Source organism: Vanellus vanellus (genome assembly GCF_965231255.1).
Source record: "Vanellus vanellus genome assembly, chromosome: 2".
In the NCBI taxonomy this organism is placed as follows: Eukaryota; Metazoa; Chordata; class Aves; order Charadriiformes; family Charadriidae; genus Vanellus; species Vanellus vanellus.
Genome location: NC_138906.1, coordinates 152,357,037 through 152,375,352, shown reverse-complemented (window position 1 = coordinate 152,375,352; position 18,316 = coordinate 152,357,037). Strand labels below are relative to the sequence as shown.

General features: G+C 35.7%; 1 protein-coding gene across 3 annotated transcripts in view; it reads left to right on the top strand.

Moving 5' to 3' along the window:
* CSMD3 (CUB and Sushi multiple domains 3) overlaps window positions 1-18,316 on the top strand; it is a gene marked incomplete at both ends in the record, with an annotated part of 716,885 nt that overhangs the window by 614,462 nt on the left and 84,107 nt on the right. For all 3 annotated transcript variants that reach the window (XM_082479076.1, XM_082479075.1, XM_082479074.1), the window contains 6 exons: window positions 2,065-2,242; window positions 4,996-5,141; window positions 7,246-7,326; window positions 11,575-11,688; window positions 17,446-17,634; window positions 18,044-18,190. In XM_082479076.1, coding sequence (XP_082335202.1) covers window positions 2,065-2,242; window positions 4,996-5,141; window positions 7,246-7,326; window positions 11,575-11,688; window positions 17,446-17,634; window positions 18,044-18,190 — 855 coding nt within the window. The remainder of the gene's footprint in view (window positions 1-2,064; window positions 2,243-4,995; window positions 5,142-7,245; window positions 7,327-11,574; window positions 11,689-17,445; window positions 17,635-18,043; window positions 18,191-18,316) is intronic.

Here is an 18,316-nt window from a genome sequence, read left to right as displayed (position 1 = left end):
GCAGCCAGTTTCTCCAGGAGAATGCTGTGGGAAACGGTGTCAAAAGCCTTGCAAAAATCCAGGTAGATAACATCCACAGCTTTTCCCTCGTCCACTAAGTGGGTCACCTTGTCATAGAAGGAGATCAGGTTTGACAGGCATGACCTGCCTTTCACAAACCCATGCTGACTGGGCCTGATCACCCTGAATTTCCTTACTGGATCCCAGAATTTAATTAGTAAATTCTAAGACGCCCAAAGTATGTTGCTGTTCTGAGTATCACTTTTGATGAAGTTCCTGAACAGTGGCTGGAAGTTGTTTCTACTTAATATGATATGAAAAGATGCAGATAAAAAAACAATCTAATTGATAACGGAGATCTAACATGTGCCGTGCTGCATGATTATAGACTGCCAACACTACTCAGCTCCCAGCTTAAATTACATGGGGTTTTTTTGCAAATATTTACTGTGGTATTTTTAGTAAAGAGTTTCTGACATTTTTATATGCTACTGATGGTTTTGGATTTTGGTTTGGTTTTTTTTTTTTATTGTTGAAGGAAAAAGGTAATTAGGTATCTTCTAGTTGTACTTAGTTTGATTTTAGATAAAAGCCTTGTCTTCAAAAGCATTAAAATAAAGTGGGCTTTTTTGTATATGTTTAGTGCCAGAAATGTACAGTATGTTTTAAATTTGTATTAGCTTTAATATCTTTATTGTAAGACAGCATATACTAAGAATTGTTTAATGCCTCAGACTTTTTGAGGCAGACAACCTGAATGGAATAAATGTGGTTCCTGTTTAAACAGTTTTATTCTCTTCTCCTTGCATGCTCATGCATCTAAAATCCCTCTAACTTGTGCTCAGCACCATCTAACACTCTCTGATCCTTCTTAACTCATCTCCCTCACTTTCATCCTTTCGGAATCTGTTCCCTCTTCTTTTCCAAGAAATCTCGTTGCCTGACAGTCATCAGCCCATGTCTTCACTCCCCTAAGACCCTGCTGCAAAATCAATTCTGTCTGCACTGCTCAAAAACCCTTGAGACTTTGAAGCTAAAAGCTGTTGGGTCTGAATGGATGAAGTGTGACTGTGAAAGTCTCCTTACCCTACAGTTCAGCAACAAAGTATATATAAACCATAACACATGCTTTACCTAAATACAAACAAGGCATAATTCCTATATGTCAAACCTATATTTCCAACAACCTCTTCTCTGGTTAGAAGTCCTTAAGCATATTTTAGGGAATCTGGGTTGCCATTCTATGCCTGTTTGGGGTGAAGTGGGAAGGAAGGTGTGCAAAATAAAGCAAATTATACCAAGGTAGGCTTTTCTTGCTTTTCCAGAACTAGGCTTCTATATCATTATTTCTCTTCTTTAATAACAGAGTTGTGTCATATTCAACACGCATCTGAAACCTCTGTGGAGAAAAACATACAGTTTGGACTAAAAGTTTTTCTGAAATGTCAAAAGCTGTATGGTCAGTCTTGCATTATATGATGTCTAAAATTGGTGCCCTTCAACAAGAATTACAGAAAAGACTCTTACTTTGTCTACCAGAATTTATCTCAGGACATGCAAAATTGCTATTCATACTGTTGCACACAATATTTCCATTTTCAAATTCCCCTATAATTTTGCCCCACCCATCCTCTATCAACTTAGCATATCTTTTCTCTTACCTGATAATTTTTGTTGGCCACCTTATTGTGACAATAAATGAAAGGAATTAATGTGTTTTGCTGCTAATTTGTAACTGGTGTTTACACAAGGCCGTAACAAAGTGGTTTTCAATTGTACAGGAAATAATTTAACCTAATGTCTAAATATTATTTTAGTTCCTGTTCTGATAGTATTTATGACATAAGAATTACTTTTTTTTTTTTAGTTTTGACGAATAATGTCAAAATAGACTTCTGATTTTTTTGCAAAAAACACAGTAAATTTGTTTTTTTATACACAGCAATGGTTTTATATAATCTAGTTTTAGTGTACCAAATGTGATTAAGAGTATGGTTTTTACACGGTCTAAGAAGAATGCAAGAAGCATCTAATATTTTTTAAAAACAAATTTCTTTTTTATAGCCCTCTGTGGAGGAAATATAACTGCGATGAATGGTACCATATATTCTCCAGGATACCCTGATGAGTATCCAAACTTTCAAGACTGCTTCTGGCTTGTAAGAGTACCACCTGGGAATGGAATCTACATCAATTTCACAGTTCTCCAAACAGAGCCAATATATGATTTCATAACTGTCTGGTAAGGAAAGACCTTTGGCATTTATTTATGCTCCATGTGACACTATGCAGCAAAGTATGAATTAAAAAGAATATATTTGTGATTTCTCCCTTGACACTGGTGTTCTGTCTAGGGAAAGCGAATGATTTGCACTAATGCGTGTTTTCCAATGTACCATTCTCTCTAGACAGCATTGGACATGAAGTTTCATAGTTCTTAAGTATTAAAAAATAAAAATAATAATAACGTGCCTCAGTTTCTCAGTAAAGAAAACATTCAGAACTATGCTTATGGGCAACCAAGAGACATAACACATAAGAAAAGAGTGATAATAACCAGTTGCAGCTGTGTGTTATTACAATGTTTTAGAGTGTTAATACAAGAAACTACAGAAACACTTTCTTCATTTCTTCCAAGTTGACTTCTTTTAAACTGTTAAGAGTACATAACAACATTTCAACAGTGGCTAAGAGCTTTTGGAAGCTTGTCTAAAGCAATGATCCGCTGATTATTGAATCTGCAGATTGAAAATTTGCAGGTTGAGAGAGTAGTCGTGTAGTCTGAGTAGTGCAAAGTAGTGAGAGGCAATTTGGAATATTAATTATTCATTCTATGTTTCTGTTGCACAGAAATCTAATTTGGTTTCATGTAAATTCAGATAACTCAGAGTTTCATCTCTGCTTTCCTAAATGTTAAACAGTTCTCTATACATTTTCATTATTATCTCTCTAGGCCCTGTTTTTTTTAATACTGTGTTCTACAAACTGTTTTGCCCTGTATCCCAGATACTTGATTGCTTTGCCTTAAAGTTTAACCAAAATTTGATCAGAACTTTTACCCAGACTATTGCCCTGATAAAACTCAGACAATTTTGAATCCTTTTAACTCTTCACTGCTTGTTTTGTGTATCTAATTTAGGCTAACCTTCAGCATTTTTCTGAATTAAATTATGCTTTTGTGTGCATACAGACATCTTTTCTCTATTTCATCCCACACATACCAGAACACTACTGTCCACTTCTAGCGCTTCTTCTATCTGTCACTTACTTTCTACCAAGTGATTTCATGTGCTTTCAGTTGTACTTCTGGCTGTGTTACAGACATAGTTCTTACAGTAAAAGTAATTGTATATACCATGACAAAGGTAAAACCTCAGATTTATTTCATTATGTGTTCTTTGCTGATATTTTTTCATATTTTTTGTATCCTATTTAGATTAACAACACTTTTAGGAGAATGTTCTGAAATTAAAGAATCTATCATGCTATTAATGTGTATATCATGCATGTTTTTATTTGTGTGATTTATATACCTATATAAGCTGTGTTTTATACGTGATGGTTATATAATTAAATAGCTTATGTCACTTCTGGGCTATTAGTTATTTGCAGAATTGATCAGAAATTTTGATAGCCATTTTCAATGGAAAAAATACATTTTATTCACAATTCAAATGTTTATTCAAATCATACTATTTCTCTAATAAAACAGAAGGGGAAGAAGCAATGTGTGAGAATTTGGACAAATGTATTACTGCAAAATTTTCAAAACAAAAAAAATCCATCATTTTATTTTGAAACTATTTTCAGTTAAAATATCTTATGCCAACAAAAATTAGAAAATTTAAACCTGTAATGTTTATAAATTCTGATCTGGAAGGAGGTGAGTACAAAACTTTAATGCCCTTGCATTGTTATTTTGTCTTCTGTACAGTTCCACTATTGTTTAGTACTAACTTTGATTTATTTTTTCTATTGAAATGAGCATTTCGTTCTTCCATAAGGTAGCAGTAATCTTACCAGCAGTAAATGTATTGTCTAAATCATAACAAATAGTACAAAATAACATCAGTCAATGTATGTGAACAAGGATTTAGGAAATTAGTCAACTGCATGTCATGCTTAGTTTTTGATAAAACTACCAACATATATATGAATGGTTACCTGAGCCAAAGAGATAGAACCATTTACATAAAATACACGGCACCTCTCTCTCAGCAAAAAAAAATGATTCAGAAAACTCTAAACTAGTAATAAAAAACAAACTTTAAATGAATTCTTATGTATCCATATGTACTATAAATTATAAATTATAGCATTATTTAATTGTGTATGTTGGGAAGCTAGGTTGAAAAATTCTGACACTAGAGAATTTCTAAAAGTATCATCCTTAAAATAATCATCATAAATAAAATCTGCGTCTATAAAAGCCCACATGCAGATTTCAAGTGGAATCTTTTATTCAGTAGAGTATAAGCATTTTGTCTTTATTTTAAGTGAAGCTGATATTCACTCATTGTCTTTTAACAAATAAATAGTATTTACATTTTAATTATCCTAGAAATGACCAAATTAAAAAAACTGGGGGAGATGAACAGTATTAGACTTATTTATTTTCTGATAGCTGCATTCAAAAGCACAGATAAGTAAATGTGAGAAGAGTTTGTGGCATGAAGATAAAGTATAATCACAAATTCAATAATTTTGAGCTTGCTGCAATATTTTTTTAAAAATATTACTTCCAAAAGGTGGTGGAATGGAGCATCTTGCTTTCTAATAAATTTTGATGGTCCTCCAAGCTACTACCTGCTATACTCCAATCCACATACAGAATTTCAAAAGGGTTTTCGGCTCTCAGTGTCTGTTTTATTTCATTTTATATGTCTCATGCCTTTTTGAGCAATGTAAAGAAATGTTACTACATTATATTAAAATTTGAAGAAATTAAATTATTTTTTCAGGTAAAAAAAATCTTTTTGTATTTTTTTTTCTTAGGGATGGACCAGATCAAACTTCTCCTCAAATTGGACAATTCAGTGGCAACACTGCGTTAGAATCAGTCTATAGCACTTCCAATCAGATTCTGATTAAGTTCCACAGTGACTTTACTACCAGTGGCTACTTTGTACTTAGTTACCATGGTAAGTGTGACAAATTCCACTCTTTCACTGTCGGTACTGATTACTGCAGGAGGAAAACTCATAAGAAAATTACTTCAATTACTTTTTCTAAAAAGAGTTGCTATTATTAATATTACTGACCACCACTAGGGTAATGTAAATAAATGTAAATAAAAGACTGATATGAACGATGAAAACAAGCTTTTTTCTTGACCAGATATTTAATTTACTAGTAGTCAAGCAAAAAAAAGAACGCACTGTGAAGAGACATGAGCAAAGAAGGTAGCACCAAGTTCAAGGTGCTCATCTTCTCACTGCTCGCAATGCATCTAAAATTCATTTCTAATCTAAAAGTTTGTGGGGTTCATTACATTTCTTATAGATATTTGAATATTTTGAGAAAAAGTACTGTTCTAGAGATTTCAATGATAGTGAACTATACTATGTAGTTAATGTTAAACTGCCCTTGAATTAAATACCGACGGAATGAAAATGCATAAGTATTAACGCACCAAATTCTACCTCTTTTTGTAGTCATTCAAACCTTATGTGGCGAAGTGTTCTCTTGCATTCCTATCCTTACAAGAAAACAGATTCAGAAGCAAGGTTGTTTTTAGGTGCTCTTGAATGCCTGTTGGATTGACTGTTTGTTTTCTGGATCCTGATCAGATTTTGGGACTAGAAAACTTTCTTTTTGATTTAGTAAAAAACATGCTGAATACAGATAGACAGAACTGGGGCGACTAAAGGAACTGTAATCTAAACAAAACAAAGATAAAACCAAACCAAACCAAACCAAACCAAACAACTAGATTCCACAACGAAAAACAGCAGCAACAGCACTTGAATTGATTAGCAGTGTAGTCTCCAGTAGGGTTAGGCAGTGGGGTGTCAGAATTTTCATTCCAAATCTGGACATCTAAACTGCACATAGCTGTTTGTGAAGGACAAGCTGGCTCTTTGTGTTCATCAATATATGAATTGATAAGAATATATCAGTATATGACTAAGCACATATAAAAATGCTTATACCTAGTAATAAAGTTTTTCCATAGAACTTGGTCTCCTTGTACTTGTTTCTTCTGTTATTGTGGAAATTATCATTCCACAAGTGTTGGCTCTAATGTGTAATGAAGATACAAACTGAGTAGCACAAAGGATTACTCATGAAGAAACTTAAAATGCTTTTTTGGATTGAAGTTATCAAGATAAATAAATCTCTCAGTATCAAGTTTGTGATCCTTCATATCAGCTACGTACAATTTATAGTAATAACGGCAGTGTGAGGGGGAAAACTTATTTAAAATAGATAATTTGGGGATTACAATAAATGATACCCCTAAATAAGAGACATTTGAGATAAATCATATGAATTGTTTCTTGAACTCATTTTTTAATTATGTTGGTTATTTTTATTTTTTTAAAAATCCAACTAGCACAGCTGTTCCATGTTTGCTTGGTGTGTTTTATTTTAAATTACTTTATCCTGAGGCAGGATGTTAGCTTTCTGACTCACTGATTTAATTGGCTCTTCATTTTACGGTCGACAACAAGGAGTGAAATAGGAAGATGTCAAATATGGGTGACTCAGTAACAACAATCTTACCTAGATAAAATCAGATCTTACCTAGATAAAATATAAATTTTAGGACTGGCAAAAGTTTGACTAGTTTGATTAATAAAGGATCCAAGCACAGGAAGCAACGAAGATGTGCATAACTGAAGCTGAATTGTCATCTCCCCTTCCTTGCTAATGAGAGATGCTGTATAACAATGTTATATGAAAATGTAGTATTAGTGAAAACCAGGCATTCTTGATGCGGTTATCAATCTGAGTGTACCTGAATGAGAAAATTGGCAACTATTTCTAAGCTTCTTACATTATTTATGAAGAGGGTTTTGCCACTGAAATTAAATAACTAATTAAGAACACAGGTGTAACATCCATTTTTTCATTAATTCTGAAATTCATATGTTGCCTTTCTTTTGATTCTTTTGAAAATTTCAAAGTAAATGAATAGATGCTTATTTTTATTCTGTTAGGGTGGGTATTAACTCATGTTTGCATGGCTATGTTAGTTGTCTGAGTCTGATAATGTCAACTGTGCTTTTTTCCTGTTTATAGCCTATCAGCTCCGGGTCTGCCAGCCTCCAACAAATATACCAAATGCTGAAATTCTAACTGAGGATGATGAATTTGAAATAGGTAATATAAGATAAAATAAAAGCAACAAGTTTCAAAAAAAGGGATGTCTATGCACGGAAATTTCTTGCTTTTCAGGATGTTGATCATGCCTGTAATAAGTTAGATTTATATTTTAAAATAAAATTTTTAAGAAGTCATTCCTCTTCCCTATACTTCCTGAATGCCATCTATCTTTCAGAGATCACATATAAGTAACACAGTAACTTCTTTCTAATTAACTTCATTTTAAAATACATTGTTCATAATGTTGAATATAAAACATAGAATCATAGAATCATAGAATCAGTGAGGTTGGAAGGGACCTTTAAGATCATCAAGTCCAACCATTAACCTACCCTGATAAAAACACCACCACTCCTAAACCATGTCCCTAAGCACCTCATCTACCCTTTTCTTAAACACCTCCAGGGATGGTGAATCCACCACCTCTCTGGGCAGCTTATTCCAATGTTTAATAACCCTTTCAGTGAAAAAATGCTTCCTAACATCTAATCTAAACCTGCCCTGACATAACTTGAACCCATTTCCTCTTGTCCTATCACTTGTCGCCAGGGAGAAGAGGTCAGCTCCCATCTCTCTAAAACCTCCTTTCAGGTAGTTGTAGAGGGTGATAAGGTCTCCCCTCAGCCTCCTCTTCTCCAGGCTAAACAACCCCAGATCCCTCAGTCGTTCCTCATAAGGTTTGTCCTCCAGACCCTTCACCAGCTTTGTAGCCCTTCTCTGGACACGCTCCAACACCTCAATGTCCTTCTTGTAGTGAGGGGCCCAAAACTGAACACAGTACTCGAGGTGAGGCCTCACCAGTGCCGAGTACAGGGGGATGATTACTTCCCTAGTCCGGCTCACCACACTATTCCTGATGCAGGCCAGGATGGTGTTGGCCTTCTTGGCTGCCTGGGCACACTGCTGGCTCATGCTCAGCCGGTTGTCCACCAACACCCCCAGGTCCTTTTCTGCCAGGCAGCTTTCGAGCCACTCCGCCCCCAGTCTGTAGCGCTGCATGGGGTTGTTGTGACCCAAGTGCAGGACCCGACACTTGGCCTTGTTGAACCTCATACCATTGGCCTCAGCCCATCTGTCCAGCCTGTCCAGATCCCTCTGCAGAGCCAATCTACCCTCAAGCAGATCAACACGCCCCCCCAGTTTAGTGTCGTCTGCGAACTTACTGAGGGAGCACTCGATCCCCTCATCCAGATCGTTGATAAAGATATTAAAGAGAACGGGCCCCAGCACCGATCCCTGGAGGACACCACTCGTCACTGGACACCAACTGGATTTAACTCCATTTACCACCACTCTCTGGACACGGCCATCCAGCCAGTTTTTTACCCAGCGAAGAGTATACCTGTCCAGGCCATGAGCAGCCAGTTTCTCCAGGAGAATGCTATGGGAAACGGTGTCAAAAGCCTTGCAAAAATCCAGGTAGACAACATCCACAGCTTTTCCCTTGTCCAGCAAGTGGGTCACCTTGTCATAGAAGGAGATCAGGTTTGACAGGCACGACCTGCCTTTCACAAAGCCATGCTGACTGGGCCTGATCACCCTGTTCTCTTGCATGTGCCGTGTGATGGCACTGAGGATGATCTGCTCCATGACCTTCCCAGGCACCGATGTCAGACTGACTGGCCTGTAGTTCCCTGGATCCTCCTTCCGGCCCTTCTTATGGATGGGCGTCACATTTGCCAACCTCCAGTCAGCTGGGACCTCCCCAGTTATCCAGGACTGTTCATAAATGATGCACAGTGGGCCGGTGAGCACTTCCGCCAGCTCTCTCAGCACCCTTGGATGGATCCCATCCGGCCCCATAGATTTGTGCACCTCCAGGTGCTGAAGCAGGTCCCTCACCATTTCCCTTTGGACTACAGGGGCCTCACTCTGCTCCCCATCCCTGTATTCTAGCTCAGGGGTCGGAGAATTCAAGGAACAACTGGTCCTACTGCTGAAGACTGAGGCAAAGACGGCATTAAGTACCTCAGCCTTTTCCTCATCCTTGGTTACTATGTTACCAGCCCCATCTACTAGAGGACAGATATTATCCTTGGTCCTCTTTTTATCGCTAATATATTTATAGAAACTTTTTTTGTTGTCCTTGACAACAGAAGCTAGGTTTAGCTCTAGCTGAGCTTTGGCCCTTCTGATTTTTTCCCTACATCGCTTTACTACCTCTTTGTAATCCTCCTGGGTGGCCTGCCCTTCCTTCCAAAGGCCGTATATCCTTTTTTTTTCCCTAAGCTGCAACACTAGCTCCCTGCTTAGCCAGGCCGGTCTTTTTCCCCGACGGCTTGTCTTACGGCACACGGGGACAGCCTGCTCCTGCGCCTTTAGGACTTCCGTCTTGAAAGACATCCAGGCTTCCTGGGCTCCTTTGCCGTGGAGGACTGCCTCCCAGGGGACTTTGTCGACCAGGCTCCTGAAGAGCCCAAAGTCCGCTTTCCGGAAGTCCAAGGTGGCAGTTCTGCTGACCCCCTTCCTTGCTTCTCCCAGAATTGAGAACTCTATCATTTCATGGTCACTGTTGCCAAGACGGCCTCCAACCATCACATCCCCCACAAGACCTTCCCTGTTTACAAACAACAGAACCAGCAGGGCACCTTCCCTAGTTGGTTCTTTCACTAGTTGTGTCAAGAAGTTATCCCCAGTACCTTCCAGGAACCTTCTAGACTGTTCCCTTCCTGCTGTATTGTATTCCCAGCAGATGTCCGGCAAATTGAAGTCTCCCACGAGGACTAGAGCTCGCGATCTTGAGACTTCTCCCAGCCGTTTATAGAATATTTCATCTGCCTCCTCATCCTGGTTGGGTGGTCTATAACAGACTCCTACTACAATATCTGCCTTGTTAGCCCTCCCTCTGATCCTTACCCATAAACACTCAATCCCATTATCACCATCATTTAGTTCAAGACATTCATAACACTCCCTAACATACAGGGCCACCCCCCCGCCTCTCCTTGCTTGCCTATCCTTCCTGAAGAGTCTATAGCCATCCATGGCAGCACTATAGCTATGTGAGTCATCCCACCATGTTTCTGTGATGGCAACTACATCGTAATTACCCTGGTGTACAATGGCTTCCAGCTCCTCCTGTTTGTTGCCCATGCTACGTGCATTAGTGTATAAGCACTTCAGCTGGGCTATTGGTCCTTTCTTCTTTTTACTGGAGGGAGCTGAAGTTCTGCCATCCCCAGACATCTTCCTAAGGAGCCCGGTTACGCCCCCTGTCTTTTCCAAGTCTAGTGCCAGCACCCCACTTTCAGGCTTTTTGCTAGCAACCTTGGATCTATCCCCATCCCCCTTCAAACCTAGTTTAAAGCCCTGTCAATGAGCCCCGCCAACTCCTGCCCTAAGACCCTTTTCCCCCTTTCCAATAACATTGCTTTATACTGAAACAAATGAACAAAACCCACAAAAAAGCTTGTAGACAATGGTATATTTTGTACCAGAATTAAGACTCTGTGACCTGGAGGGTAAAGTCAAATTTGTAAAAATCAGGAGGATCTGAGAGGATGACATTCTGACCTTCTAAGACATATTAATAATATCACTTAAGCACCTGTTGTTCAAAGAAATATGAGTTACATGATCAGACATCAGATGTCTGATCAGCTGGTTTTGCTCACTTTATAGCAAAGAAAAATAAATTTATTTTTAATATATACAAGTATTTGAGTAGTTGTACAGGGAACAAAGAGAAAAGACTTTTTTTTTCTTTACCAAAAAGATCTGTTGGGATGTACAAATTTTTATTTTTATTGGCACATAAAACCATATGAATTCTAAATTTCTTAATTAAAAAATGAAAATTTCTTATTCTCACGATGCCAAATTTTGATATCATCAACTGAATTGAGATCCTATTTAATTTTTTTACCCTCAGGATTGTATGGGTTACTGACTTGATCTTGCCTCTTTACTTCCATAACGGTTACCCAATAAATTTTATTGCTTAAAGCTTTGTGGACACATGGTTCACACAGCATCAGTCAAACCCAAACAAATTAGCAAACTATGCAGCTAATAATGTGGTGGAAAACAGTGATAGATGCAACATAGTGTGCAACACAATGCTCATTTACCACCTTTCTTAGACTAATCAAAGTTGTTTATGCCAGAGGTCATTTAGCCCATTATATATGGCAGCAAGAAACTTCATTAATCAATAATGTTTTCAACGCTACAAGTCCCAGTTAATTGCTGCTTAATGTTTCTTTTGTTTGTTTGTATTTTGTCTTCTTTTATTTTTCCAAACAGGAGACATAATAAGATACCAGTGTCAACCAGGCTTTACATTGGTCGGTAATGAGATTCTGACATGCCGACTTGGTGAAAGGCTTCAGATGGATGGAGCACCACCTACTTGTCAAGGTATTTCCTCCTTTTTCTTTTCCTCCTGCCAGACCATCTCTATGGTGATTCCTTAAATATCCTCCACTACCTCGTTACATAAGATGGCACATTGCAAATATTTCAAACTTTTTGATGTTACTTCCAATATTACGAGTTTGTTATGGTGAATATGTGTCAAATAGTAATGCAAAATAACTAGTAATGTTTTGATGAATTTTATGAGTGTAAGGGACTGCTGGTCTACTTTGTGAAAATAATTCACTTTTTTTTTTTTTGAGGGAATCTACATTTAATAAATAATGAGATTGTTAATTTTATCTAGAACTTAACAGTATGAAAATTTATATGGAAATTATTAAAAATGCTAAATTAATGAATTGGGTGAACAAGGTCACAACATCATTTTTCAATGCAACTTTAAGTGCTTCTATATTTATTCAGTGTATTCTAAAGAATTAGTTTTCTGTGTGTGTATGCCTGTGTGTACTCATGTTTTCCTCCTTTTATTGAAAAAAGTGAATAGAAAGATATAACACTACCTCATCTTTAAGGTAAAAACAAGATTATAGTCCTGCCAACCACAAACATCACAGTTTAAACCAGTCTTTATTAAGCTGACATTTGACGTGTTATGCTAGAATAGAATTTTCCCATCATTTTTGAAGGAAATGTGAGAGTTTTCAAAAAAATGTGGTTGTTTAAAGTTTCAGTGATGGCCACATGTTTATGTTTTCTTACTAGTTCTACCATTTATTTACAGAAGGATAACACAGATGATAAGATATTTGAAGGGAAAAACAAAACAAAATAAAACAAAACAAAACAACACAAAACAACAACAACAAAAAACCAAAACAAACCAACCCAAAAAAATCGCCAAAATCCCACAGCCTTAAACCAGTATAATTTATGTAAAAAAAAAGAAATTTTTTATCCTGATAGTTGTTGTGATATTCCATCATGATTAATCTACTCCTGAGCTTAATATTCTAACATCTAATGCAAGATTAAAATACTTTCCCAAATCAGTCATAATAACTGCAGTTGATTTACATTTGTATAAATGAAAAATACTGCCATCTGGGTTTTCTACCAATCAGATGTTGTTTGGGTTATTTTTTTTTTTCCAGCAATTTTAATTAATTAGTATATCTATAAAACACTCATGATGGAAGATTTTTTTTGAAATAGTAAATTAATTGTGAGGAAATTACTACTTTTAAATATTCAAGCTTCACTTGTAAATGTTTCTTAGTAATTTCTGAAGTTTCAAACTGATGAACAATTTAGTCGTTATGAATTTAAACATCATTATACTAATGTTTAGAATTTAATTATGAGTACAATGTTCAACTCAGTTTTCAGTTGTCTTACAAATATACCCTTTTCCTTCATTCCTGAAAAACTGGTAAACTACTACTGCTGCATGAATGATTTTCTCCTGGATTTATGCAAAAAACCTATGCAAAAGTCAAAATCATTCTTAACAGTAAATTTAGTTTTTAAAAATGTAAAGGGATCTTGAATTGTGAGATTTTTAAGAACTTTAACAATCATAATTCCTGAAAATCTATGCGTGTATTTAGGTGTAATTGTGTCTAGGAATAGCTTCCAACACCCCAATTTGAATTAAAATCCTAAGTTAGCAGGTTCATAGCATTTAATGGGTGGAAAACCATAGTAAACTCCAGGCACTGTTTTAAATGTTAAAATTATGTAATAATAGATAGAACAAACAGAGACATATGTGCTGATCCTGAGGCATTCTCTCAGCATGTGTTGCTGAAGGCAAATTTGTATTCATTGCAAGACCCAAGACAAAAACTCAGGAATTATAAATTCAGTTACCACAGTTAATCTTTCCTCTGTCACATACAATGCTAAATATGGAATCAAGTACTAAATATTACATCACTGCTCTTACCATTTCAGTCTAGAGTTGAATGAAGTTTAGACCATCTTCACAGTTAGTAGACTCAGAAAATTTAAAAAAAAAAAAAAAAAAAAGAATCAAACAAATTAGTTAAAACATGTTTAAAATGACCATTCAAGCTGGACACCTAGAAAAAGCAGCAACATAATTTTCTCTTCTATTTATATATATAATGTGTAAATTTGAAGATAGCAATATGTAAACTAAACTTCAGTACTGAATCCCAGATCAATAGAGAGCTTTGTGGAATATAGCAGAATATAAAATGTATGTCTTTTGTTATTTTAGTATACTACACTGGTTTACATATAAGTTACCAAACTTTAATTGTGCAGGCAATAACACGTTACGTAAGAGTAATAAACTCAGCTCTTCTGTAAATTCATATTTGTAGTAGTTTACTAATTCTTTTCACCAGGCAGACCACATGTTTGTTGTTAGACTTCATAGTGTTAACTTTTGTTGCCTTAACCTTGTTCATATGCTAGACACTGTAGCCAGCGTTAAGTGACTTTTGGTTGAATTTTGCTTCAATTTTTAATTTGAAATAAATTAATACCCACATTCTACATTCATTTATTTATTGAATCTGATGAGCGTTGCTGAAGAGAATTTAAATAACAATATTTTAGTTTTGAATCTAATGTATTGCAGTAAAGATAGAGTAGTCAACAACAAGTTATCCCTAGAAGGAAATATTGAAGCAAAATCTATTTAAAAATCTATTTGGTGATTTTAATTGTTACAGGTTAGTTTATACCACATTTACCACTATTTAAAACTATGTTGCTTTTTTTTCTAATTTTCTCTGATGTATATCAGTTGGATCAGCATTTCTTAAAATTCTTGAAGATTTTCTTCTTTAGATCAGAAAATAATCACTAACTTCCACAAGCTTATGCCAATTTCTATCATCTTCTGTTGTTAAGCTAAAGTATTTCTCATATGTTGTAGGTAACTTTACCCTTACTTTTCCTTGAAATTAGCTTCTACTTTCAGAATAAAATGAAAGCTTCAGAGTAAGAAGATTCAAACTGTATTATACGTCATAATTAGAGCATCTTGAGACAATTCTTAAGTGATGACTCATCTGTACCTCAGCTGCATTAGCTCAGATTCATAAAAATAGTTAGCTACCTGATTCTCAAGGGAATCCTGAATTGAGGGCAGTTTGCAAAGCAGAATCTTATGGAAACAGCAAAACTAGGTCTAAATAAACTAGTGCAGCCAGATGACTATGATATTCTTCATGCCTTCCTGCCACACCTCTGTGTGTGTGTTTATGTGTATGCATGCACATACAAAGCTTAAGAGGATTAATTCTTCCATTTGCTTGAGATAAAGTCTATATCACAACTGGCGCAGCACTGTAGTTTGACAGCCAGATTCTAGCCATGTGAGTATTCTCACGTTGGGTGGAGGTGTTATATTCAATCTTTTCTTGCTTAATTGAAACAAATACAGGACTTGAGAAGCAACTATTTAAATTTAGCAATTAGATCCTAATTTTAAAAATGGGAGATGAATGTTTTAAAATATACGGACAGATTCCTTTCTGTTTTTCAAGGGCTGGTTGGATGGAGCTTTGAGCAACTTAATCTAGTGAAAGATGTCCCTGCCCATGGCAAGGGGTTGGATTAGATGATCTTTAACGGTCCCTTCCAACCCAAACCATTCTATATTTCTATGATTCTTATGAGTTTTATTTATTAAGATGATTATTTTTTTCTTTCTCTTTATCTTTGTTTGTGTTCTCTCTCTCTCTTCATAGTTCAATGAGTTTTTCCACATAAAAATCTGATTTTTGTATTTAATAAACCAATATTATTTTCAGTGTTCTTGAGAAAACTAAGATCCGATTATTTTCTTGTAACTTGTAACGGCTCTGTTCTAACTGACTTTCATGTAAGGGTTAGTTGTGAATACAAAAACTAGATTTTAAGACTCCTCTTTAGCAGCGTTCAGTTCTGAACAAACTGTAGGCACTTGTTCATATACCATGAAACAAAACAAGTTCTTGAAAAAAATTCCAATAACATGGCAATTTCAAATACTTTTATTTAATGAGAGAGTTTTCCTGTGTAGACCTAGTGAATCCAGATAAATTCAAAAGCAAGCCTCTTCATCATACTTTTAAACACCATTTTGTTCAATTTCAGCAGCTGCTTTAAATAGCGCTGATAATTTTTTTACAAAGTATCGTTTGTCCTGCTAGTATCCTTTATCCCTCCTGAAACTATGACAATTAAGAATAGCCAGACCTGCTCTGTATTGTCCAGCACAGCTGTAAGTGGAAGACTAACAACTTCAGAATATCATGTGGAATATAAGAAAAAATAATTCTTTAGAGTAAGGTGAAGGTATGGTAGGCAACACCTGCCGAAGAATTCAGCAGGGATGGAACAGGTGTCTTCTTTGATCTCTGCAGGAAACACCTTCATGTTATGGGGTTTAGCCTCTCCCATCGATGTTTTAGAGAAAAGGGTAAAGTATGTTCCCTTCCTTGTTTCCTTGTTAAATTTGGGGAAAAGGCTATCATCAATTAAGAACTACAGTTTTCTATAATTTCTCCTTCAACTGATTTACATCTACTCATCAGGGAAACTGTCTCTATGTTAGGAGGAGGGAAGTATCCGGTTGTCTGAACTTGAGAGTCCACTAGAAATGTGAATATATAACCAAAAATCTCTCATACATAGCATTAATAAAAAGGAAGTGGTTTGTGGGTATAGATTCAATATACACATAACATATGACACAGCTACTGAAGGATGATGAGGAATATGGAGTTTAAATAAATAAATATATCTATCTAAGGGTGATATTTGGATTTTTATTTTTAAGTGGGGTAGAAATTGCCTATTTTTTTCCCTCCTAATTTGATATTTATTTCCTCAGAAAGTGTTTGTCATATGGTGAACTGTTGTGCCTGTGTTTAAAAGGAGGAGCAATTAGATGAATTGCCTAAAGTCAGCCTGAGATTCTATATCTCCTTCAGGATTATAACACCAACATCTCAATTTCTAGTCATAGGCTTTGATTTTAAGAAGTCTTTGATACTTTTTTTTTGGTAAGAGATAGGAAAGAAATGGGTCTGTACTAGGTGTGGTGAAGGAAAAAAAGAATTTCAAGTGTTTTTCACTGCATGTAAAGGCAATCACCAATTTTATGAGGTTTCTATGAATCTAAAAACTATGTAGCTGGATTAGCACAAGTAATCTTCTTGTCTAATTAGTCCTACAGAGTCCTGACAAGCAACAAAATGTCAGTCTGAAGTGTGTCTTTTATTTTCTAGAACAAAGGTATCATGTCTGAAGAGTCCTTACATTGTGCGTAGGTACAGCAATGTTTTTTGAGCTTGACTGAGGATCTCAAAATTTAGGTGCTGCTTTACACATATTGTTGGAGGGATTGATTACTTTTTATTTAGAATCTGACAACCCAAAATCACAGTGTCTTCAAGTTTTGCTTTCAGTGCAAGTCTTTACCTGGAATTATTGCTGACAGTAATAGTAATTTGAGGGGAAAACCAAAAGTCTATGGTTCACTTTTTGAACAATGCAACGATTTAGTACTTAAGCACAGCCTACAAGAATATTTTATATTCTAAAGAATGAAAGAAGAAAAATGTCATGAATTGATAACTTCTGAGGGTTGCAGAGTTTACTTTCATGATACTTTAGACTTTTTTTTCTGCTGTCTGTTTCTAAAATGTTGGTCTTTCTGTATTTATGGAAAAAAAATGAATAATGCCGTTCTTTTAAACTCAGGAAAATCTTGCTAATCACATGAAACAGAAATAGCAGGCTTTACATTTGTTTATCAATCTTTCTGTTTCACAGTGCTTTGTCCAGCCAATGAAATGCGTCTGGATTCAACAGGAGTAATACTGAGCCCTGGATATCCTGACAGTTACCCAAATCTCCAGATGTGTGCATGGACCATTACTGTGGAAAAGGGTTATAATATCAGCATGTTCTTCGAATTCTTCCAGACAGAAAAGGAATTTGACATACTTGAGGTGTTTGATGGTAACTATAGGATGCACAACTTTGGATGATACTTTTTCTATATATATGTATTTTTACGTTGCATCTATGTAATCAGTATTGTTCATACATACCATAATTTGTCAGTATAAAAAATCTTAAATAAGCAATTATTTGGATTTGTTGTGCTAAAAAGAACTGTTGGGTTACTGTGTTTCAAAATTGTACTCCATTAATTATGTTTAGAAATAATTTTCTTTCTGGACAAATAGGTACTTTCTAGTGTATGACATGTAATGTTGACTTCCATTTCTAATTCAGATTAATTTACCATTTGTTTGGAGGATGTTTTCCATATATGTTAATTGTACTCGTCTAATTTATTGTATGCTAATTTAAACTTTGTAACTTCTTTTTTTTTTTTTTTTTTTTATTCCTTCCTTTTATCAAGGACCAAATAGTCATAGCCCATTGCTCATTTCTCTCAGTGGGGACTATTCGTCTTCTCTAAATATAACCAGCAATGGCCATGAAGTATTTCTCCGGTGGTCAGCAGATCATGGCACCAATAAAAAAGGTTTCAGGATAAGATATATAGGTATGCCAATCAGATTTTTTTTAATGTGTATGAAATTTATTTATGTGAAAAGGGTAAAGTAAGTTATATTTTTTAACATTAATTGCCCAGACTGAAAGGAAATCTGTTCTGTTTTATGTATGAACC